General features: G+C 41.2%; 1 protein-coding gene across 2 annotated transcripts in view; it reads right to left on the reverse strand.

Moving 5' to 3' along the window:
- CCP110 (centriolar coiled-coil protein 110) overlaps window positions 1-26,387 on the reverse strand; it is a 640,744-nt gene that overhangs the window by 321,314 nt on the left and 293,043 nt on the right. For both annotated transcript variants that reach the window (XM_044089754.1, XM_044089755.1), the window contains one exon: window positions 16,491-16,618. In XM_044089754.1, coding sequence (XP_043945689.1) covers window positions 16,491-16,618 — 128 coding nt within the window. The remainder of the gene's footprint in view (window positions 1-16,490; window positions 16,619-26,387) is intronic.

The raw sequence follows: 26,387 nt of genomic DNA on the forward strand, positions 1-26,387 counted from the left end.
AAGGAAATCCTTACATAATCTGGAAGTAGTCAAGGAAAGGAATTGGCTTGCAGAGTGAGAAATCAATATAGTTGTTAATGGAAGATCAGTAATAGAAAAAAACTCATTTTCTCCTTAAAAGGGTTGGCAGGAGAGGGAAATATGGTATAAGCAGTAGCTAAGAAAAGGACAATGTTCTGATTGGAAGCTCATAGGAGTAATGATTCCATTTGCTTCTATAAGCTTTCTTACATGAATTCGTCTGGGAAGCCAAATAATGTCATGAACAGGGGAAGCCAGGTTGGACCATAGTACTATAACTAGAAATGGAAAAACCATGCGGTTAACTAGAAGGTATATAAATGAGATACTTGATCTCTAGAGGGGGAGATAGGAGATCTAGACAGAGATCTCTAATCACTGGAGGATGCTGCAGAATAAAGCACAAGGGAAAGAGAGAGATAGAGAAGAGCCCTACCTGATGATGCCAGAAAGAAGCAATGGGATAACAGAGGTCCTCAGCTTGCTGGCATTATGCAGAAACTTCGGTATCAATGATAAATGGAGGTAGGTATACAGGTGGCCTTCCTGAAAACCTAGGCGCTTAGAAGAACTGCTCTCATGCCTGGGGTGATGACAATAGATTTTTGGTCTTCAAGGGGATCACATGGTTGGATCATCTTTCATTTACCATGCAGTTGCACCATAGTACGGGAATTTTCGTGAATATTGAGCAATAGTGGAGGTAAAAGAAAAATTTGCTCAAAACAATGTCCTTTAAATGGATCCAGTAGTGAATACCATGTTTACAAAGGCAAGTGTGTTTATAGGAGAAGATAGAGGCTGGTAAAGAATAGACCATTGTACCACCAAGTCTATTAAAGGATTTGAGAGAGGAAAAAAAGTAGCTAAAAGAGTTTGAGAGCTAGGAAAACTGATACTGAATGAATGGTTAACAAAGGCGGTCTTTGCTGAAATTCACATACAAAAAACAGGAAATCCTACACTTGGTTTATCAAGGTGAGGGCAAACATGAATTGTAGTACTTACTTGCTTCCCTATGAAAAATCTGGATTCTGTATGGAATTGGTTTTCATTATCTATATATTCCATAATGTCTGGGGATTTGGAGGGTGTACGACAAAGAAGAAAAACCTGATTCGTGGAAGTTGATATCTGGTTGGGGCATTGAGAAGCCAGTCATTCATATATGAAAGGAACGGATGGAATCCTACTAGTCTCAAGTGAGTTGCCACAACCACCCAGGATTAGATAAACACCTTGGGACTGTGGTGAGAGTAAAGGACGTTAATCTGAATGGGAGTGACTGGCTTCCAATCGGAAGAAAAAAATAGATGACTCCCGGATCACCTACTTATTTCAATGTGGAATATACCTAATGGAGTACATTCTTTTGATCTTATGCGTAAGAAGATAGAGGACTAGACTATAAAGCATCCAAAATTTTGACTCATTACATAATGATCGAGATTAGTTAGATTTAGGATCGAACTCAGGAACTAAACTGAAAAACTCTTTCTTACTGGAAACACATTGGGAAAGCTCTTCCTGGATACGGGGGGGTAGAAAGGAAAAAAGGGAATGAAGAACCCTCTTATATTTGGCACCCCAAGCATGGTTTGTGATATTATCACTGGTGTCCGGATGGAAGGACACAGGACCCCTGAAGGTCTCGAAAGGTGGACAGTCGGGTGGATGCTCTGTTTTGCTGATACATCCTATCAAAGAAGGAGTATTTAGGACCTTGGTGCTGCAGACCCCCCTCAGTCTCTGTGGGGGCACCAACAGTTGAAGAATTCCTCTCTTGTCCCTGAAGGAAGCATTTCCACATAAATTCTGAGGAACCTCAAGAAGGGCTGTAGCCACATTTTCTAAATGCCTCTGTGTTTCTTGGAAAGTATATGAAGCAGAGAAGAAAAACTTTGATTCTTATGGTGGCTAGGGTCTTGCCCTCTTGTTTGTAAGCTGCTGGAGAGCATGTTCTTCACTAATGTCCTGAACAAAGAGGAGACATCAATGGGGGCATTAAACAATGATGCATAAGGAGTTACTCCAAGTAACACAGCGTCATGTAAGGACATCTGATAACAGTGTAGTCAGGGCAGGTTGGTTGAAAAAAAAAGGGGGGGGGGCCTCCACTGAAAAGAGTACGAATCTTTCTGAAGTGTTAGGAATGGACAATGGAGAAGCTGGTTGAGGAGAGACCTTTTTGAGGATCTCCATCGAGTTAGATACAACAGTGAGTTTAGAAGGAACAGAGGGCATCTAGGGTAAGCCAGGAAAGTTCTACCTCTCAACTCTCTAAGGTTTAGAGAAGTGTGCTGGTATAGTGGGCAACTTCAGCATGGAAGTCTCTGATGTGAACTTGTGCTATCCAATATATTCCAAAGTTCTGGACTTACTGTTAGGAGGATAGATAGAGGGACTTTGAACACCAGCTATTGCTTAGTGACATTTGTCACTACCACTGTGTCCAACAGAACTCCCTGCTCAACAGGGGGTCAAGAGAACAGAACCCCATAGTAGAAAGTTTTGGGAGTCTTCCTCTCCTCTATGAGAGATGCATGGAGAAGTCGGAATGCCTTCTTTTAGTAACTGTACTCCTAAGGGAGAACTCCCCTCAGAAAACAATTACTCTGGTGGATGTGGTTGGCAGAATCCGAACAATGGAGATACAGGCCATCCCAGCATAAGACAACTCCTGCTAGGGTCCTAAGTCCTAGGGTGATCAACAAGGGAAAGAAGATCTCTCTGTCTTTCCACTGAGCCAAAGCTTCTCGGAAGAAAAACAGGGTTCGATCTTGAACTCTAGTGATAGAATGGAGGGACAAAGGCCCAAGACAGAGACAGATTTTTAAGTGCTGCCCTCCTAAACCTAGAAAGTTGCTAGAATAATAGGATTTGTCCTAGCTTGTATTTTTCTGAAGGATATGAACTCTAGAAGTCAATGTGTATCATTACTTATATTCTCAGAATATTGCAATAATTTACCCCAAAACAGCACCTTTTATAAGGAACAGACTAAAAGGCATGCGGCCAAAATCTGGATATTCTGAGAAGATCTGGACAGCCTGGCATGGCAAGAAGTATGAAGCAGAAGCAGCAAATAACAGTGCCGAAGGCTCTGAGGAGCACTTTGGATCCGAAGAAAACCACACTGGTCCAGTCGCTCGGGATCCAAAGGAGCTGGATCTGAGAATTGCCCAGCTCTACGTGGGCATCTTGCATCCATCGGATCCAAGTCTTAGGATCCAAGGAAAAAGAAGAATGACCAGATCGATTGGATCACATGAGAATTCAGATCCAAAGAAGTCTGTAGACATATCCAGTCCAAGGAGTTTGTGTAATAGTTTCTGACAGAGACAGTCAGATCCAAAGACCTAGGATCCAATGTAAAGCCTCACATAAATGAAGAGGATAAAAAAAAATAATAATCATCATGGGGAATGAACCTGTCAGATCCACGGCGGATGTGGGATCTGACGGCGCCCAGGGAACTTTGGCTCCAAGGGATTGGATCAGATATCCTTGCTTCATTGTTCTATATTTTCTTTCTTTTTATGGGGGTTGATCCCCAAAAGAAAACCAGTAAAAGGCTGTAACATGCATGAGGAGAGGTGCCTTGAACTCCTCTGCACAACAGCAAGCAAACCAACCTCCAGTGCATCCTTGATCATTTTAAATGATTGCTCTTTCAAACCTATAAAGTTGTTAGAATAAAAGGTTTGTGTTACTATCATTTGTCTGAAACGTACGAGGTCTGGAACTTAGAAACTTGTCATTATTTAGTGAATTCCAGAAAAAACACAAAGGAACAGACCAAAAGGAAAGGCAAAAATTTGCACACTTCGAAAATCTGGACAGTTGACAGGTACTATCCAAGACACACTTCATAACCTCTTAGAGCGAGAAAATGTCCTACCAACTATGAAAGCCAAGAGAATGACAGGTTAGCAAGGCAAGAATAACCAAGAAAGTTCATAGAGTAACAGGTTTGCATTAGCAGGAGTTACCTGAAGTACAAAGTACAGTTGTGTACACTTACCATAAATGTAGATGTTCGAGTGTATTCACTGTTGCAGTCATCACACTTGAGTTATCCTGCCAGGGTAGCCCTCAGTCGGCCCGAATACCAGAGGCTTAGTATTTCTGCACCGGTTGCTGTCGCTCCAGGGCTGACATCAGGTCGACACCATTACATCAGTTTTTCTTGCCCCAATTGTCAGGAGCCCCCAAATAGGGAACTAGGTTCTGGTGGAATAATACCACTAGTAGAAAGTAAATACCAATAGCCCTGTAAAGAGTGAGAGAGAGAGAGAGAGAGAGAGAGGGATAAGGGGGCTGGAGGGTGGGAAACTAGGACTGCAACAGTGAATACACTTGAACATCTACATTTATGTTAAGTGTACACAACTGTGCTATGTTTTTTGTGTTTCACTATTGCAGTCATCACACTTGGGTTGATTCCCAAAGCTGAAGAATGGGTGGAGGCAGTCAAGAAGAGTTGGGGCTCGCTAGTATGCCCTGCAGGACTGCGGTTGCAAAGCCTGCTTGAATTTGGAAAACATAGGCAGGTGGTAATGCTTGGCGAAGGTACGAACCAAACTCCATGTTGCAGCTTCCAGGATGTCCCTGGTAGGGACCCCTTTGAGAAAGGCTGCAGAGGTTAAAATTGCCCTAGTGGAATGTGTTCTGACCTCCTGTGGTGGTGGTTTCCCATGGTGTTTGTAACAGAAATAGGTACAGTGTGCTATCCATATGGAAATGGTTTGTTTAGAAATGGCCTTGCCCTCTGCTCCTGGTGCAAAGCTGACTAGTAACTGGTCAGATTTCCTAAAAGGCTTAGTCCTAGCCAGGTAGAATTTGAGCTGTCTGTGCACATCTAAAGAGTGCAGGATCCTTTCCCCTTACTTTGAGGTTTAGGGGAAAAGGTGGGCAAATGAATTGATTGGTTGAGAGCCACACTGGACACCACTTTGGGAGTGAAAGTTGGGTTAGTCCTGAGGGAGACCATGTCAGCATGAAAAATAATGAAGGGTTCCGCAGCCATAAATGCTTGCAGCTCAGACTCTCTTCTAGCTAAAGTGATGGCCAGCAGCAAGGCTGTTTTCCAAGAGAGGAATTTTAACTCTACTGAAGCTGCAGGCTCAAAGAGGGGGGGGGGGGGTAGCGTGAGCTTTTCCAACACAGAGTTAAGGTCTCAAGCATGGGTGGGGGCTCTTCTTGGTGGCCTTTAGTTGTTAGCCCTGCTAAGGAACTGCTTGATGAGAGGGTGTGAAAAGAGAGGTGGCTCAGTGCTGTAATGTGCAGATATGGCAGAGGCATGTATTTTAATGGAACAGAAGGATAGGCTTCTTTGTTGTAGGTCTGCTAGGTAAATCCAGGATGAGAGGTAAGGAGGGCTGTGCTGGGTCAGCTCCTTTAGTCTGGATCCAGGAACAATACCTTTTCCATTTGTCAGCATATGATTTTCTAGTGCTGGGTCATCTGGCTTCACTTATAACGTCCAAGATCTGCTTGCTTAGGTTGGCCACTAGAGGAGAAGTCAGGGAATAAGCCAGGCTGCCAGGTTCAGGGTCTGCAATTGTGGATGCAAGAACTCTCCCTCCTGCTGAGTAAGGAGAGTTGGAATCTGAGGGAGGTGCCATGGAAGCAACAGTGACTGACTGCGCAGTAGTGAGTACCAGTGTTGGTGTTGCCAGTCTGGGGAAATCAGGATTGCCCTTGGTCTTTCCTCCCTTATTTTGAGTAATACTCTTGTAAGAAGAGGTAGAGGGAGAAATGCATAGATTGAGAGGTTTACCCATTGCAAGGATAGGGCATCCACTTTCCAGGCCTTGCTGTAAGGTTCCCTGGTGCAGAATTTGCTAAGCTGGTGGTTGCTGGGGGAGGCAATAGGTTCACCTTTGAGATACCCCATTTCTGGGTCACAAGGCTGAAGGTGTTGTGGTTTAATTGCCACTTGTGTGGGTCTATGGGATTTCTGCTTAAGTTGTCTGCCAGAGAGTTTTGGCTGCCTGGCAGGAATTGTGCTAGTAGGTGAATATGCATGGCTGAGGCCATGTTCCAAAGGGTCATGGCTAGCCTGCAGAGTGGGTAAGAGTGTGTTCTCCCCTGCTTGTTGATATACCACATCATTGTGGTGTTGTCAGTTTTGATTAGTAGAGGGCCCAGAGACAGTAGGGATCTGAAAGCTGTCACAGCATGCTGAATAGCTAGCATCTCTTTTTGGATGATATGCAGATTAATTTGATTTGGGCTCCAGTGACCGTGAATGCACCTGCCGACCAGGTGTGCACCCCAGGCATAGTATGATGCTTCTGTGGTTAGGGTCTGGGCGGCATGGGGTTGTGAAAAGGGAAGTCCCTTGTTGTGGTTGTATGCAGCTGCCCAGCAAAGGAAATCTTCCTTAGACAAGGTATCATAAGTACAATAGTTTCCAGGTCCTGAGATGTTGACACCAAAGGCTTTTTAAATACAACTGAAGTTTCCTCAAATGCAGTCTGGCATATGGAATTAGTAGAATGCAGGAGGCCATGAACCCGAGAGTTTGCAGGATTTTCCTTGCGGATGACTGGGTTCTGGTGGCCAGTTGAGAGAAGTAGCCTGTCAGATAATCTTGTTTTTCTGGAGTAAGGAATGCTATTTGGGATGCTGTGTCCAGGCTTGCTACCAGGAATACAATTTTTTGACTGGGGACTAGCTTGGACTTCTTTTCGTTTATAGTGTACCCCAGTGAGGTTAGTAGGTCCCTTACAAATGTGAGGTACTGCAACAGCTTTTCCTGACTGTCTGCCTGAATCAGGCAGTCATCTAAGTAAGGGTAAATTTGAATATTTCTTGTCTACAAAAAGCGATGGCTAGAGCCAGGCATTTTGTGAAAACTCTGGGAGCAGTGGATAAGCCAAAGGGAATTGCAGAGAACTGATAATGCATACATCCTGCCCTGAAACATAGATATTTCATGCAAGAGTCTCTGACTGGGATGTGCAGATAGGCTTCTTTTAGGTCTAGGCTGGCTAACCAGCATCTTTGGACAGCATAGGGAGAAGCTGCTGCAGTATGAGCATTTTGAATTTTGGTACCACCAGGAAGGTGTTTAGAATGGATAGATCAAAGATTGGGCACCAGGTGCCCTCTTTTCTGTGTACCGGGAAAAGTCTGGAACAGAAACCTTGGCCTATCTGTTCTGCAGGAACAGGCTAAATTGCCCTCATGGAGAGCAAGGAGTGAACTTGGTTTTGTGCCTCGGCCCACTGCTTTGGAGGAAGATCTGGGAACCCTTTTGGGGTTGGCAGCATGTGGAAATAAAATTCGTACCCCTGGGACACTATGCTGAGGATCCATTGATCGTTTGTGATGGAGGCCCAGTTTTTTTGCATGGGAGGCAAGTTTTCCTCCTAGGGGCAGAGGCAGATGGGCAGGGGTGAGAGGTGGAGTTGAGAAGTCATTGTGAATTCTTTCCATAAGGGGGTGGCTTAGCACTCCCTGTTTAAGAAGTGGAGGTACTCTACTGCTTAGATCTCTGCATACCCTGAGACCGCTGTCTGGGGGGGTCTGCTTCTCTTAGGTCTAGTCTGAGGTGACCTTGAGGGGGCTGGAAAGGACCAATGTTTTGAGGGGCAATGCTTACTGAATCTTTGAGGCTGGACTTGCAAAAAGTCTTTAACTGCCTGCATAGACTTAGCTTTTTCTTCCATTTTTTTAAAACCTCTTCTGCTTTGGTGCCAAACAGATTGTCTTTGTTCAGTGGTGCTTTCAATAGTTTTGATTTGACATGGTCTGGCAAGGTCTGTTCCTTAAGCCAAGCATGCCTTCTAAGTACAGAACCTGTGACTGCTGCCCTGCAGGATGCTTCTAGGGCATCAAACCCACATTGCAGGGTATGCTTACTAACTTGGCTTGCAGAATGCATAAGTTCCTGTAATTCTTTATTTTATGCACAGTCAGGGAAGGTAGATAATTTTTGTTTAATAAGTTCCATAGTATGCTGCCGGTATTTCAGCACGTGGAACTGACAATTTAATGCTCTAATGGCAAGAGTTGCAGAGGTGTATACTTTTTTTACCCCATATGTCTAAAGCTCGGGAATCCCTGTCCGAAGGGGTGGGATTCTTAGCTGTGGTTGCTTTTATTCCTTTAGGTCCTTGTGAGATGACCTCTGAGTCAGCAGTAGGATTTTTGAAAAGAAATTTGTGCGAGCCAGGGATCTGTAGTATCTGTCAGGTTTCCTGGGAGCAGGAGATAGAGTATCAGGAGTTAGACTGGATTCCATAAAGACATCATCCATAACATCCAGTACAGGAGGAATAGCTAAGGGTCTGTGTTGTGGTAAATCTAAAAATTCCCTGACTCTCTTTTTGGACTGAGGATAATCCTGGCATTCCCAGTAGAAATGCTCTCTCAAGGTATGTAGGGTTTCACCAAAAGAAAAATCCCCTGGAGGAGAGGCAGAAGGAATGGATTTCTCTGCATCTGAATCCTCACAGGCAGATAAAGGCAGGTCTTCATAATCAGAAACCTCAGAGCCGTCGGACTCTTGGTCAGATAAAGCTGCTGGGGACAAGTCTCTATTAATTTTAGCAGGGGTAGGCTAGCTTCCCCTAATCAGCATGATAAGGTCTTCTGCCATTTTAAGCATCTGAGATTGAGGCATGGAAGCAAGCGCTTGAGGTTGGGTCGTCGTTTTTTTAGGTGTAGTTCGTACTTTGGGCCTTAGAAACTCGGTAGTTTTAGAAAGAATATCGGTAGTGCAAAGAACTTCCTCAGAAGCCGGTGCCTGCACACAGGCTCTGGACCCATCCAAGGCAGAGACATCCACAGGTTCCGTAGTCAAAGAAGAACATCGCAGCATATCAGACTCCGAATGGGTCTCGATAATGGCCTGCAAATCCACAGAAGCTGGCATCAGGCGCTGCGAAAGCGGCTCACTGAGTACCGGCGAACTGGTGACTAGCTTAACGGAAGCGTTGTCGGCAGTTTTGGACCTGTGCAGTCTGTCTCTGTCTTTATCCTTATGTTTTTTTGGAAGATCGGTAGTCGGATGGCTTACCAAAGCCATTTTGGAATACGGAGATCGAGAGCAAAAGTATTTAGCTATGATAAGGGCCCGGTGACGTATAGTTCTGGCACTGAACAAAGCACAAAACCGACAGCGAGGGACGCCATGGTCTGGGCCTAAACAAGTGATGCAGAAAGAATAGAAATCTTGGTGTGGCATTTGCTTTCCATGGGTGAGACAATTGTTAACTTTTTCTGACATCGGTTAGAGTAAGAAAAAATGATCTACAACGGGATACTTAGCTTTAGAAGACTTCAATTTCAGAAAGGAAAACTCAAGTAGCAGTCGACCGGCACTCGTGCAAACTGCTTCTGCTTCAGGCTCCTTGGCAAGAAAGACTGATGTAATGGCATCGGCTGCCTGTTTTTATACCACTGACGACCTGACATCAGTCCTGGAGTGACAGCAACCAATGCAGAAATACTAAGCCTCTGGTATTCAGGCCAACTGAGGGCTACCCCTGGCAGGATAACCCAAGTGGGATTACTGCAACAGTGAAACACGAAGAACATCTTAGAACCACCAAAGCTGTGCACTGCCTGGGATGAAAGTAAAACCAAGTCACAAGTTCTGCAAGCTGAGAAACAACAAAGTACAGTTTTGTACCTACCATAAATGTAGATGTTCGAGTGCTAATACAGCTGCAGTCATAACAGATGGGTTCTCCTGCCGTCAGGCGGGTCCTCGGTCGGCCGAATTCCAAAGTCTAGGTCCGGCATCGGTTGTCGTCGCTTCCCTGACGCCAGTGCGACAGGGTATAAAGGAACCAGCCGACGCCATTTTCTTCAGTTTTTCTTGCCCCAGATGTCAGGTGCCCCCAGAAGGAAGTCAATAATAAATTTGTGTGATAATGCAGTGCTATATAATCAAAATACAGTAGTTGCAAGCAAATACATCATAAATGAACATCTACATTTATGGTAGGTACAAAACTGTACTATGTTCATCGTGCATACTGCTGCAGTCATAACAGATGGGTAGAATCCCAAAGCTGCAAGACTGCAGTGGCAGGCTGCAGAGGTGGCTGTGGCCCTGGTGGAATGAGTTCTAATGCCTGTAGGAACAGTTTTGCCATGAAAGGAATAGCAAAAGCCATTTTGAAATTGTCTGTTTGGAAATTGGCTTCCCTTGAGCTCCTACCGCATAGGCCACAAAGAGCTGTTCTGATTTTCTGTAATCTCTCCCCTTTTTTTGAGGAGGATAGGGAAAAAAAAGTAAATGTGTGGCCTGATTTAGCTAAAAGCTCTGGTCTACGAGCTGAGGTGATAGCCAGAAGGTAGCAGTTCAGCCAAATATTGTAGTATTTGAGGTAAATTCAGTTTTCAGGATCCTGCCCTTTTTTTCTCATTCCAGACAAACGTTTCCATTTTGCCTTTGTATGGAAGATCCTTGAGCAAATTTTGTCAATTGATGATTCTTGTGGGAGGCAAAGAGATCTATGTCTGGCCTTCCCCATTCTTGGATTATTTCTGTAAAAACTTTTGGATGCAATTTCCATTTGTGGGATCTGTCATATTCCTGCTTAGGGTTGTCTGCTAGCGTTTTCCTTGCCAGTCTGCATAGGGGGGGTAAATGTGTTTCCTCCCTGTTTTGTTTTGGGACACATAACTGTGTGGTGTTCCGTTCTTATCAATAATTGACCTGAGCATTTATTACTGCTAGCATTTCTTTTTGATTGATGTGAAGGGTGCTTTTTTTTGGGACCATTTGGAATGCAATGCACCATCTGTCATGTCGCCCTAGCGCCCCGAGGCGTAGTCTGTTGATTGATGATGTGATGCTTGGCTTGCTGAAGAGCTGTTTTGTGTGTTTGTTTGATTGCAAGACACCCACCACAGAAATCTTTGCAGACATGGAATTAGTAGATGCAAGATGTCATGATTCCCCCAGAGCCTGCAGGTTTCCCTTGCAGTCAGGTTTCAGAAGAATGTGCTTGCTGTCCGCTTGATCAGGCAGCCCATCCAAATAGGGGTATATTTGTATCCCCTTTTGTGTGCATGGCAATTACTGATAAATGAAATTTGTAGCCCTGTTTATAATGTCCAGGATCCATTTGTCCCTTTGTGACAACATGCCAATTTTTGAAAATAAATGCCAGCTTCCCTCCTAGGGCTGCTGTTTGAAACCTCTGCTTTCTGAAAGATTGCGAAGTTGTCCTCACACCACCTCTGTGTAGGGGCTTGCCATGTCTGTCTGCCTCTACATCCTTGATTGTCCTCTGCCCCTAGGGGCCTGTATCTGCCTCTTTGGGGTCTGGGTCTGTGGCAGAAAATCAGGGAAAGGAGGCCAATTTCTACTTCAAAACATGGGGTTGAATGGAGAGAAAACTTCACTGTTTGCATTGATTGTTGCTTTGATTTCATTTTTTACCTCCTCAGCACCAGGCATGCCTACCGCATGACTGATCCTGTAACAGCAGCTCTACATGAGGCCTCTAGGCATCAAAACCATTGTAAGTAATGCTTACCCTTGTTCTGAGCCTTTTCTTGGAAGGGGGATACAGAAGGAAGGATGGTCTCAGAGTCTTCAAAAAGGGGAGGGAGTAGAATCTTCCTCATCATCAGCAGTGGAAATAATGGATGGTCAGTCAGAGGAGGGAGGGAATCTCTCTTCCACTCTGGGCCTTTGTCTCCGGGTGGTGGCTGACTGAGATGATTAGAATAATTAAATCCCTCAGCCAAGCATTCATCTGTTTCTAGGCATGGGTGGGGTAGATGGGCCCTGTGTAGCTGGTCTCTTAGGGTGCAAGGATGCTTTGACTTCAGAAAGAAAAGGAAAGAAAGAAGAGGAAGGTCTGAAGACACCTTGAGTGGAGGGTGGACCTGTCCATTCTGAGTTTCAATGCCAAGAGTGGCTTCGGCACTGTAGTGGGAGCAGCCGAGGAGGCCCAGACCGGTACAGGAGACACCGTCATCAAAGAAGTGTCGCCGGTAATCAGGCTCGCCTGAGGGCGTTCACTGAGAACCGGACCACGTAGTCGGCTTTGGTGCAGGTCGGAGAGGCCACGGACCTCGTGTCGGTCGGTTTCGTCTTTGTGTTTTTAGGAGTAACTGAGCTCTGAGTATCCTAATTAATATTTAAATACAATTATTAACAAGAAAGACTGAAGAAAATGGTGTCGGCTGGTTCCTTTATACCCCTGTCACACTGACGCCAGGGAAGAAGGCGCGACCGAGGACCCGCCTGACGGCAGGAGAACCCATCTGTTATGACTATGACTGCAGCTGTATGCACGATGAACATCCAGACTATAACAGATGCACCAGAGACATACCTCTTAACCTCCTACAAAAATCTGGACACTTTATTAAAAAAAAAAAAAAAAAAAATTGCTCTTACAAAATTAGAAATTTGACAGAATAACCGGAAATGCATTAGCATAAACTGTTTGAAGGGTATGAAAGTCGAAACTGAAAGTCTATCATAATTTTCCGACTTCCAACTTCGATAACTTGCAGTGACTAGCTATAAAACTGCAATTTTGTTAGCAATGGACCAGAAGAAAAAAAAAAGACATGACCCACAAGAGACTATAAACTGTAAAAACCAAATTCTAGTACATTACAAAACGATAGTCTCCAAAAAAATGGAAGCAACATCTCTAGCACAAGCAACTACAGAGGGAGAAAAGAACCATAGGAATTAGGCAAGAATGAGCTAGATTTAGATAAATTAAAATAAAGAAGTCTTCTTACAGCTTGATATTTGTATTTCTCCGTCTCACCACACAGTGGCAAACAAGATCTGAGGAGTTGAGGATAGTGTGGTCTATTATGGGAAGAGGGAGGAGCTCAAGACTAGGATCCAAAGTGTAGGAAATGAGACTGAGATCCTCAGATCCAGGAACCTCAGTGAGGAAGAATGAAAAGGACAACATCAGATAAAGTGTTTATGTCAGTGCTAGTTAAAAGAATGGAAAAGGAGTTGTCAAAACTGATAGACATGGATCAATGTAGTTTTCTGGCTGGGTGGCAAATATTTGACAACATCTACAGCACAATGATGTTCCAGAGGGAATCAGAATGTAAGAAAATACCACTGTTGTTGTTGGGTCTTAATGCAGAGAAAGCATTCAACAGAGTATGCTGGGATTTTATGAGTAGGCAAATGGAAGAACTTGTTTTCCCTGATACAATAATATGGTTACTTAGGAGGAAACATGAAAGAATGGAGGCAAGAACTGAAGTTGGAGTGCACCTCATTGGTAGTTGTGTTTGAATGGAGGAACCAGGCAGGGGTGTCCTCCTTCATCTTCGTTATCTGCTTTATATTTAGAGTCATTGACTCAGAAATTCAAGGATATAATTGGTATGGTAATCAAGAACAGTTGGCTCCATTTACAGATGATATTATTTTGTACCTGACAAATCCAGAAAAGGACATCTCAGTATTGCGGATCATTTTGAGACAGTTTTAAGTCTTTATAGGGTATAAAATTAATGAACTTAAAACAAAGTCTACAGCCGTAAATTATGCAGCCATAAACTAATTGGTTCAGCAATACTTATATTTATGGGGACACAATAAGATGAGGTATTTAGGAGCATAGATTAAAAAGAACTATGTTACTGCAGCTAAAGATATGTAGGAACAGACTAAACAAAAGATAATACAAAAACTGAAAAAAATGGAAGCTCTTGTTTATGGACATGGACAGTAAGATACAAGCAGTAAAAATGTTTTTAGTTGCTTTAGTTTTATATACACATCAAGCATATTTATATCAACCAATGGAGATGTTGTAAACAATAATTAATAAAGTGTTGAAGAAATTTATCCTGGGAGGGGAAGAGGGTGAGGTAAAGAGTTAAGTGGGAATATGCTGATCCTCCTAAAAGAACAAGGTGGTTTAGGATTACCTGATTTGAAGGGATATTTTAGAGCTAAGCAATTAAGGCTCATAAACTTAACACAAGCAGAAAGTTATAATTCAAAGTAGAAAGGGATGATGAAACTGAGGGGATAGGGGAGTTCAAGAAATAAGAAGAGAGTGGTACTCCGTTTGTAGGTCCTTGATGAAGAAGAACAACAACAACGATGACCACCACACAGAATATTATGTTCATAAAGCTGCAGGAAGTAAAACAAAGATTGGAAAAGGAACCAAGGTATTGGTTACAAACAGCTAAAGAGGGAAAGGTAAAAGACTGGGATGAGACCAAGAAGTCTGGAATGCAGATTAGAGACTGCCTTCCTACCAGGGATTGATATCAGAGTACAGGAAAAGAGAAAGGGATTGGGGAGTCCTAAGTGAAAGACCTGCTCTGGCAGAGTTTTAGTGGAATTTGTTTAAAAGGGATAATCTCCCTTGAGGTCACTCTCTGTATTCATATTTGGTCTCTATACACTGCAATTCACTACCTCTAGCTACCAGGTCTATGCCTGGCCTAACCCATTTCAAAGCCCCTTTGAAAAATCATCTCAAAAATACATTACTCTGCTCCTGCATAAAGCCTGCCTAATACTCAGGTCTTCTTCTTCTGTCACATTTCAATCCCTCACAGACTGCAAGATCCTAAAGCTCTTCTAACTCTTTTGCTGCTTCTATACCGTATCCTTAAGCTACTGCTCAGGCTTTATTGCTTCTAATCTTCTTAATTCTCTCTCGCTATATGCCTGCATCACTAACTTTCTGGCTGCTATTTTTCTGACTGAAGCCAACATTCTATTTTGTGTGTACTATGACAGTCAATGTCACACATTGCACTACCTATGTAATTTTTTTTTGGACACTATCTACATCATGTATGATGACACTATTATCGTCTATATTTCACTGTATAGAATTGTCTAGATGTGTAGTAATACATTACAACATCTTGTAGCAGTTTGTTCTTTCAACTTATTTTTTGTATAGTATTTCTAATGTAATCTTTATTGTATTGGATTATACTCTATTTGTATTGTACTGTATGTGGAGCTTTTCGACCAGGGCCTCTGATGAAAACGGGTTCTGTAGACCCAAGTCAGACCACCCCAGTAAACAATGTCAAATAAAATAATAAAAATAAATAAATCTATAGGGCATATAAAACACTGCATGCTAACTATAATAATCAATCTTAGGAGGTTAGAAAAGATTGGGCCATATGTATGGCTCCCAAGTATGCAATTAAGTCCAAGAGATTTAGGATTTTTGCTTGGAAGTGTTTGCATAGCTATTTATTTATCAGCCAAAGAGCTATGAAAAATATTTTCTTAGTAAGAAAATATCCAGTTTGAAAAAAAAATATTCAACAAATATCAAAGATGTTTCAAGCATATAAAAGAACTGAAGCTTGTGCCAGGACCCAACCTTTTTTAAATCAATACTAGCTAATCAACAAGGTTGGAAACTTCAAAAGATTAACAACAATGCCAGAAAACATCCAATCCTAACATCACAACAACAACAACATTACCTAATTAAGAACCATGTCAATGTCTGATGCAACTTTACAGAATCTGTTGATTTTATCTTCTTTTAAGTTCTGGCAAAATACTACCCAAAACTAACAATAGTGAAACCCCAAATAATTTAATGTAACATTGGATGAAATCTAAACTGTATGTATAAACTAAGAGTGAAACATAAGATGATGGGACACACTTGCACAGCAAGAGGTTATCCGGTTTGATTCATGGCTGTGGTACCTTCTGTGCAGAGTCTGCATGTCTTCCCTGCATTTGCATGGGTCTCCTCCAGATGCTCCGGTTTCCTCTCACATTCCAAAGACAGGAATCTGGAGCATTTCTCGCCGGCCTCCACTGAAAATGGTCTCTGTCCCAGTCGGACTTTCCCCGGTAAACAAACTTTAAATAAATAAGTAAAATAAATAAATGCTTGATTCACCAAAAATAAAAATAAACTGAAAGCAGTTTAAGATACAATTCAGTAACACAGTAACATGTTCTTTTACTAACTCAGTTGATAGGTATTCTTAAATTGGAGCTGCATGCAAAAATAATGTTTCTTCCAATATCTAAGGGATGATACTGAGTTGACAGAGATTTAAACAAATCCCCAAGATGGCCTAACCTATTTAGAAAAATATTGCTCAGAACTGCAAAACTGTTTCCGTGATGACAGAAATATAAATGTGCTCCTTAGGTGAACAAATGAATGAGCAATATAATATGAATATTGGGATCACGTGTATATTTTTACAAGATAATATAAGTGGCAAAATCTTTAAAGATAGCCAACACTTTCAGTATGATGTGCAGCATGAGGTATTTAATTCAGGCAGTCACATCCAGAAACAGCTGAAATCATACGTGATAATACAAAACATCATGCAAGTATGTTAAATTGGGAGAACACAAAACAATGTTATACAATTATGCTATTTTATGACAGCTTGATAGACACTCAAATCTTCTTCTAGACCGTAAACTATTGTAAAAGAAGTTAAATATTGCAGTGACATGGCACAAGTTTATGACTAACCTTTCTTAATTTCTCCTGCTCTCTCTCTTGTTCAGCTATCAGTTCTGACAGCTGTTGGGCATGCTGTTCTTCAAGCCTCTTCCTAAGTTCTTCAAAGGCAAACATTCTCTTTTTGATAAATCCCTCATCTGTATAAGACAAAATACAAATTATTCACAACTTTATGTTAAGCACACATTAGTAACCAACACTATAGTATTCTAACGTCAGAATACTGATGAAAGTAATGCTGTTTTGGCTCACCTCCAGATAAGCCATGTTAATTTCAAAAAAAGCTCAGTATGAAGGCAAAAGAATAAATACAGCTAAAGAGAATACCGCAGTGCAGAAGGTAAAATAAGGGAGCAGAAAGTACAGTTGTGTAAGCTGCACTTACCAGTAATAGTAAATGTTTGAATGCCTCACTGCTGCAGTAGCCCTTAGACTATATGGATTGCTTCCTGCCCAGGAAAAAATAACTAGTAGCCAGCTTCAAAAAGCTTTGCCCCTTCACTCTGACTGCTGACTGGCTAATTCCACAGAAAGAAATCAGAAGTCAGAATGAAACTTTCTTCAGGACTTTCTTGCCCATGCAATGAGAGAGGAACATAATATCCTGAAACAACTATTCTATCTGAAATAACTAATTTATATAAATAAGAACAGAACATATAAAGTAGAAACCAAACACAATCTTACTTTATATCCTAACTACAACTATATACAACAGTACGGGGGTAGAGGGTGGGTGCAGTTACTGCAGCAGTAAGGAATTTAAACATCTACTGTTATAGGTAAAGTGCAACTTGCACAACTGTACAATGTTTATCATTCCCACTACTGTAGCAGCCATTAGGTTATATGGGTTGAATAAGAAAGCCTATCCATCCTAGGAGGAGGATGGATAAGGATCCACTATTCCCTAGAGAATGCTCCTAGCAAAGTTTGACCTAGACCTATAAAAGGAATTCAGTATGCAATGCTTTGTAAAAATATGTACAGGGGACTATGAAGCTGTCTCTAGAATGCTTCTAGAGTCTACTCCTTTCTAGTATGCCATCAAAGAAAAGGCACTAGGATGATGTGCCTTTATATTGCCTGGAATGGCTTTGCCTTGCTGGGAATAACAAAAAACAAAAGCTGAGGAGAAGCACTATGAAACTGTCTTGTTTAGACTTTGATTGTCTTTTTTTTTGCAGCTTGATAAGAAATAAACAGCTGATTAGCTTTTCCAAAGGGCTTAGTTCTGTTAAAATAGAGTTTAAGCTACTTATATATGTCCATAGTATGCAAAATCTGTTCTTTCTGGTTTTTAGGTTCTGAGTAGAAAACTGGGAGACTGATGGCTTGATTCAAAGTAAACTTAAACCACAGGGTATGAATAAGGGGTTTGTTCTTAAAGATACTCTATTCCTACGGAAATCTGATAGGGGTCAGCCACCATGACAGCTTGCAACTCAGACACTCTTCTTGCAGATGTCATAGCAATGATTAGTACACTCTAAGTCAAGAGCCTCAGATCAGCTTGATGTGCAGGTTCAGAAGGTGACCTAGAAAATTTCTCCAACTCATAGTTGAGATCCCAGACAGTAGCAACCTGTTTACATGGAATTCCGGTTTAAAACTCCTTTCAGAAACTGCTTCACAACAGAGAACAAAGAGAATAATCCATGGGCAGACATGCTGAAATGGCAACAAGTTGAACTTTAGTACAGGAATAAGTGAGACCAGTGGCATGATCTCATAAAAATATTTGGGCACCAATGGTACAAAATCCTTTATGTCTTCTAGTTATTGGTCAAGCACCAAATAAAAATCCCTTCCACTTAGCAATCTAAGATTTTCTGGTAGCAGGCTTTATTGCATTATGCACCTAGCACTGAACAGCATTCTACCTTCTCCAAAGATGATGCTACAATATGAACAGAAAATAAATGACTTTAACAATTGACTTACAGTATATCATTTGAAGGAGGGACAACATTTGTTAGCCTGGAAGCATATGGTAGGTGGATATGCTGCTTTGCCAGAGATGGTCTGCACCTGTCCCCTCTAGCATTTCGAACATTGGCTAAAACGCTGTTCACCCCCATACTGCTTTTTTCAGGCATTGCCAACCTGATAAACCTACAAACATAGTTATTCTAGCCCAGTCAGATCTGAAGGTGTAACTTCTCAATGCCAGGAGTCTAATCAAGAGACTCTATTACCTGCAAGCACTCCTCACCCTAGAGAATGTAGATATCTCTGCAATTACTGATACATGGTTTAAAGCTAGGTAGAGCAACCTAGCAGTGCAGGACTACATACAATTCATTCTACACATTTAGATCAACTATTCCACAGGAAGGGACAAAATGTGAAGGTGTGTCAATTAAAAACAAGCACACCTCAAACCTCAAGGCTGGTCTGTCAGTATGATGTACTTGAGATTCTCCATGTCTAAATTATCATCAACAAAGTCCTATGCCATATCCTTGCAAGCTACAGGTCCCTCTCTATGATCCAAGAAAACCATAATACATACTTAACTATTCTAGAGATGCTCCCAATTCAACCTAATACCATACTCATATTTGAATTTAACTGTCCCAGTATAAACTTTGAGTAATCCACAGCATGCAGGCCCAAAGACTCCTGGACTTTGTAAATCCAAACACCTTGGACCTATGCACTGGTCCTCACAAACATGGCGAAACATTACACCCTCCCTAATGTAATATCCTCACTAGTCAGATCTATTCATAAAGCTGTCTTCTCTAGTGTAAAGGTACATTCAAGGACATCAACTAACCCTGGAACTTTAAGGAATTATTCAAGGGCAAAAGTACTACTACTGACAACCTGGCAAAATTTCAAGCCCCCCCCCCCCCAAACCCTGAGATCACTGCAGCCTTTGTGGAATCATTCACAGAAAGCCTGTATGAGCATATTAACAGCTGCATACAGTACACAGGATCAATTCAAAAACAATATATCCTGGTGGAAAAACAACATCAATAAGTTGTACAACAAAAGGAGAATGCAACTCAGGGGCCTAATAAAGTCTATCAAAGCCAAATTAGAGATAAACGTAGCCAACCAGGCCAAGGGCAATGACAAAGCTTTCTTCAGCTTTGCTCATAAACTAAAAAGCAATACACAGCAATGTAACAAATTATATTGTAAATGGTGCAATCTATATGGAAAAGGAACATATTGCTGACCTCCTGGCCAACAGAGTTAGCTCCAATTTTACCCCCCCCCCCCCCAACACATTCCCCTTAGGAAATACCCACATCCATAACTCTCCAAATTATCAGTAGAGTAATTCCTCAAGGTGCTCTCTAAGGCCAAGAACATGGCATCAATGGGTCCCAATAATTTCCCAGGAAGCCTCTTTTAATTTCACCAAGACTTTTGGGTTTCTAATACCATGACAGGAACAGACCCCCATTCCTATGTCAAAGTATGATTAAAGTTAATCAGATTAGTATGGTTTCAGTTTTTGATGTTAGCCAAATGTGTTCTTCACAGCACTCGCAATGTGCCCAGAACTGACTCCTTCTGCAATTCAAACAGAGTTACATGCATCAGTAACATGTCTACATATGACTGCAACTTTTTTTTTTTTTTACAAGACCCATTGCTCCTCCTCCTATTGGAAATGTCTGGGTATCCTTCCTTCCACACTGTCCTTGTTTCTTCCTGCAAATACTGGTATTTTATAACTGTCTCTCTGTACATAAGACACTATAATCACTAGGTGTAACAATTTCAATGATTAATGTTACTTTTATCTTCTCTTTCTGGGCTAGTATATCTCATTTTCTCACATCTATTTTTTTGAACTGTTGGCAATGGGGTATCCTATGTGATATAAACATGATTTTCAACAATGCTTTGTGGCTCGTGTTTCCAATGCTTTTCAGCTACTTCAGTATTATAATGTTTGTGCAATCCCCACTGCAACAGTCTTGCCACATTACCATGCCTTTCAGTATACAGGCCTTCTGCCATAAGTGTATCACACCCAGTGACAGGATGTACGACAGTTTCCAATTCTGTTTTACAAAACCTGCATTTGTCTATTTCTCCAAAACGTTCAATAGATTTTGTAAAGCAACATGCATGTAGTCCACTATCCTGAGCTGCCAATATTAATCTTTTATCTTTCAGTTTAAATTCACCACTCCTTAACCATTGCTGCATTAAATCCTGATCGACATGAGGTTGTTTCAGGACTTTTCTGTACTTGCAAATATATTCATGCATTTTCTACATTTCTTGCCATTTCATTTGATCCTTCACCTTAAATTCTTTCTTTTGTTTTTTGGCATATTCAGTTGCTGCCTGATTTCTATCTACTTTTGGTCTGAATTCCATTCTCACTTGCTACAGATATGCTTCTGCTAAACAAAGCAGGGAAATCAACTTAGACTTGTTCTCCTCATGTTTTAAAACTTTCTTAATGTCTGGATCTTGTGAGGTTGGCAAATATACACAAGTGTATGAATATATATATATATATATATATATATATATATATATATATATATATATATATCTACAGTGCTACAATTGCAAATCTATACATGTAATCAGTTTCAAAGAGGCCCATACCTCCTTCTATACTGGGAATAGAAAATCTTGATATACACTGATTTTTATAAATCATTTGATAAGTATGAAGCATTTTTTTTGTTTTCCTGTCCAACTGATCCAATACCTTTTGGGACCAGTCAATCACCCCAACATGTAAGTTAGAACAGGAAGAGGAAATTGATGTATAGCTTGGACATTGTTCCTAGATGTCAGAGCTGTTTTCAGTATTAACTCTACATCTGAGTGACACCTCCAGCTGCATCTGCAGTTAACTCCTACTGACACCTCTAGGCATCAAATATAGCTTGTTCATATTTGAATAAATAATTCCAAAACTATGTTATGTATGAGGTTTTAAAAGATTTCATCTTAAAGCATACACAATGGCAAACTCAACTGCATTAATATTTAACCTTTCTCTAGTGCAGGTAAAGAGATATTAACTGTTGTTTTTATGATATTAATTTATATAAATATAATTTTCACATTTTTTTTAATATCTAACAACTAAGTAACACAGAAAGAACTCCTTAGCTTCGTATGAAAGCTCTCAGCTAGATGAATAAAATGCTGCTGAGAGTGTGTGTGTAACTTGAGTGGGTGCTGAGATATTTTATGTTGTTTGCAAAATATTACAAACGTAATAGCTACTGTGTTTACTTCTTCTTCTTTCGGCTGCTCCCGTTAGGGGTCGCCACAGCAGATCAACTGTTTCCATTTCTTCCTGTCCTCTGCATCTTGCTCTGTCACACCAACCACCTGCATGTCCTCTCTCACCACATCCGTAAACCTCATCTTAGGCCTTCCTCTTTTCCTGTTACCTGGCAGCTTCATCCTTAGCATCTTTTTCCCAATATACTCTGCATCCCTCCTCAGCACATGTCCAAACCAACGTAATCTTGCCTCTCTGGCTTTGTCTCCAAACCTTCAAACCTGGGTTGACCCTCTAATATATTATTCCTAATTCTGTCCATCCTCGACACACCCAGTGCAAATCTTAACATCTTCAACTCTGCCACATCAAGCTCTGACTCCTGACATTTTGTCAATGTCACTGTCTCCAACCCATATAACATAGCTGGTCTCACTACCTTCTTGTGGACCTTCCCTTTCACTCTTAATGGTACTCGTCTGTCGCAAATCACTCCTGACACTCTTCTGCACCCACTCCATCCTGCCTGTACTCTCTTCTTCACCTCTCTTATACACTCACCATTACTCTGAACTGTTGATCCCAAGTACTTAAACTCATCCACCTTCGCCACCTCTTCTCCCTGCATCCTCACCATTCCTCTATCCTCCCTCTCATTCACACACATATATTCTGTCTTAGTCCTGCTGACCTTCATTCTTCTTCTCTCTAGAGCATATCTCCACCTCTCCAGGGTCGTCTCCACCTGTTCCCTACTCTCACTACAGATCACAATGTCATCTGCAAACATCATAGTCCACGGGGACTCCTACTGCGTTTACTGTGTGTATAAAATTCAGTTAAGACACAGAACTTAAATAATACTACCACTATAAAAACAGTATGTGCTGAAGGGTTTGCCATTTATACTTCTCTCATAACTCCCATGGTTCCAGAGATAGGACCGTTTGAAATGTGAGGGCACAATTTCAGTCTGTCAAATGGCTTAGGGTCTGCCCATTGGAAGGTACAGTGCAAACTTCCTAAGCTCTACTGGAGTGAACAAGTCAATTTTATTCTTCTACAATATTCCTTACTAAGTTTTATTCAACATTTGTTCATGCTTTATTGTTGATCCTTCATCAATTCACAAATATTTATACACTCCTTCTTGGCCAAGTTTTTTTATATCACATTTCTGTCCAACGCTGATATTTTCCTGGTGCTGCAGCTTTTCTGCTTTAAAGGTTGCTTTTGCACCTTTATCAATACTAAATAAAATTCCTGTATCATCTGAGAAAGTTTTGACTACTTGCAGTTATGCTTTCAGTTCCTCATCTGAGGAACTATACAGTTTTAAATCATCCACAAAGAGAAGATGAGAAGACTTTACACTTTGTTGTTTTCTGGGAGCCAAATTGTACCAATGACCAAATCTATTAAACAGACAGCTTAGTGGGTTAAAGGTAAAACAAAAGACCAGCGGTGACAGAGTCACCCTGGAATATCCCCCCTCTGAATTTTTATCCCTAGGATAATGATTTGTCCTTTATTATGGCTTAGCTGCAAAGTGGTTTGTCACTATAATGTAATCGATTAATGTAGGGTGTATCTTATACATTTGTAAGCACTCTTTTATCCAAGAATGGACTGAAACATGAAATGTTGGGACCACTAGAAATGCTATTTAACCACTTTACCACACAGGCTTCATGTCAAATAAATGCAGGACTGGAACAGTAATCCTGCTGCACAGGAGTGAACCATCCACAAACCAGGAGAATTATTGATCCACAAGTCTGACTAGCCTGATATTCAAAGCTACGGAGAAAATAATCATGGATATCTTAAATGACAACATAGGGAACCAACAAACATTGGACCCAAATTAGTTCAAGTCTGTCAATGGCAGATCCTGCCTACTCAACCTGGTGAACTTCAGAAGGTCACAAAAGCAATGTACAAGAGCAAAACGGTGCATACTGTCTACCTCAACCTGAACAGGGTATCTGATACAATACCCCACTGGAGCACTGTAGAAAAGAACACTAAACTAAGTATAACTCCCTACATCAACTGTTGGATTGCCAACTGGTTTGCAGACAGGAGTCAAGAAGTCAGAATAGGAGAATTTTCCTCCACAAAAAGACCAGTTGCTAGCAGGATGCCTCACAGCTCAGTGCTGGGGCCAATCCTTTTTTATATCTACTTCTCTGAAATCAGGTATAACGTCAAGGATCTATGGCTGACCAAGTCGGCAGATGAATGCAAATCAGATGCAGTTACTGAATATCTTGAAGTTAGAAATATCCTCCAAGAAGGCCTGACTCAGACTAATTAACTGGTGCAAGAGTCATGAACTAAAACTCACTGCCAAAAAGTGCATCATAGTAGCTTTCAGCGAGATGGCCGTCCCAGTACACTACTACATTGACAATACACCCTGAGAGTAGACTCTGTAGTTAGGGATTTGAGAATACATGTAGACAGTGATTTGGCATTTGGTCATCATGTGTCTGCTGCAGCAAGGAAATCTTTCCATGTTGCATAACTTAGAAGCAGTGGTATGGCATCTAGATTCAAACATGTTATTGTTCCGTTGTACTCTGCTCTCGTAAGGCCAGGCTCCTTGGGTCTACAGTCTAGTATTCTACTATGACACTATGAAGCTTTTGCCCCTTTGACTTTAAGGCACTGGTTCTATGACTCCCTGGGTGTATAAAAACTGAAAAACCTGTGGAAATTTTTAATTCTTATTCTCATCTGGAAAAATTTTCTTTTAATCAGAAATGTACCTGAAAGGAGGTTTTTGTATCCAGTACTATCTGTAACCCCACTTGCACTATTTTTAACATCCAGGTGTCATAACAACTTCACACCAAAGGGTAATGTTGATGGCCATTTTTTTGGGACAGATTTGAAGAGATGCTGCCCGGGTGCGGGGTGGAGGGTTTAAGGAATGTTGGCAGTCATTCTGTACTGTTGGTCTGTCCCTTTTTCTGACACAACCTCCCCCCATCCCACCATTTGTTTTTTGTTGTTGTTTCTTTCTTTCTTTTTTTGTTTTGTTACCTTCCGGCCATTTCTTTTTTGCATTTTATTTGCCAGAAAAGTGCCAAACACCTACATATTCATCAAGGCATGTTTAGATATCTGAGAAAAGGTAGAAACAGTTTGTTCAAAAAAAAAGGTCTTTTTATAGGAAGGGTGGAAACCAATTCCATCAAACTGTCTATAGGAGAGAGCATACATTTCCACACATATGCCTACAGTACCTTGTACAGTTTGCTCTGCATTTTTTAATGATTGATGTTGGGCATCTGGAAAAGTTCAGGCATCATTCAACATATCCTCCAGGGTTAGCAGTATAACAGAGATGTGAACAGGAAACAGGTATACCCATTTGTAACAAATCATTATATCTCCTCAGTTCAGAGGGAACATTTATTTGTTCCCATGAAAATACCTCATTTATCTGGGTAAATTTCTGATTAAAAGAAAATTCCTGCAGATGAGAATAAGAATTAAAGTTTTCCTTCTAATCAGAAAGTTGGGTTTGGGAATCTACAAAAGAAGCTCAATCTCTGTAAAGATAAAAACCATCAGAGTCTGTTTCAAAAGAATTAATTTTACAGGGAATGCCCATCTATAAAAGATTCTGTGTACCAGGATTTACTGCCAATCTAGTCAGGGTAAGGATTTTTTTTTAACAGGAATAACTTAATTCGAACAGCATTTAATTTTATTTTTGTTTTTAATTAAAAGGAGTTCCAACATAACAGGACTGAATCAAAGTATGGAACCCTGCCCAGTCTCATGGTCTCTTGCCCCAGTTATCCTGAGAAGAATGTCCCAAAACATCCCCCAGACCAAGAGAGGATGGTTCTTCAATTCCTGTATAGAGTACTGGAAGAGCTGAAGGGGATGTGGTTAACCCCTCGTTGATGATGGCTGAAACAACTACAACAGAGGAAGCCAGAGAAATGGGGCATTGTACTCGATGATTGACCTAATGAGGGAAGAGTAGAGGGAGACAATGACCTCTTTCTTCCTGGATGCAAAACCCTTAGTAATGAGATGTGCCACATATAAGGACTTTCTGACCACAGTGTTCAGTGGACTACCATCAATGTGGTAATTCATGGGAACCGGGTTTTTCCCCAAAGGGGATGACAACACATTTTTTGGCATTGAGCTTAAGGCCATGGTTCTGACACCAGTCGTCGGACTCTGTGAGGCCATTCTGTAGGATATCAACATCACTTGGAGAGTTAATAAAATAGTGCAATTGCTACTGCAGCAGTAGAAATGATGACTGCCAACCCATTTTCATAGCCATACTTCAGAATAAGAAATGTCATGCTCTACATGGTAACCAAAAACAAAGAACAGAATATGAGCCAGTCATTGGTTTCAATGCCTTTGTGAACACTTGTAGTGATGTTATCTTATTATCCACTTCTGCCAAACACCAGATGAAGTAAATCAGTGAACCCCGACAATCACCAAACAAATATGAAGAATGGTTCACAGATTGAATAAGTGTCACGTCCCAACAGTAGTTGATCAGCAAGTTCACTTTATTCGAAGTTAAGCGCTTTCATCTACGGATCGTAGATTTCATCAGAACGTTTCTGATGAAATCTACGATCCGTAGATGAAAGCGCTTAACTTCGAATAAAGTGAACTTGCTGATCAACTAC

Source organism: Protopterus annectens, chromosome 12.part0, assembly GCF_019279795.1.
Source record: "Protopterus annectens isolate FY-2018-M chromosome 12.part0, PAN1.0, whole genome shotgun sequence".
Classification (NCBI taxonomy): Eukaryota; Metazoa; Chordata; order Ceratodontiformes; family Protopteridae; genus Protopterus; species Protopterus annectens.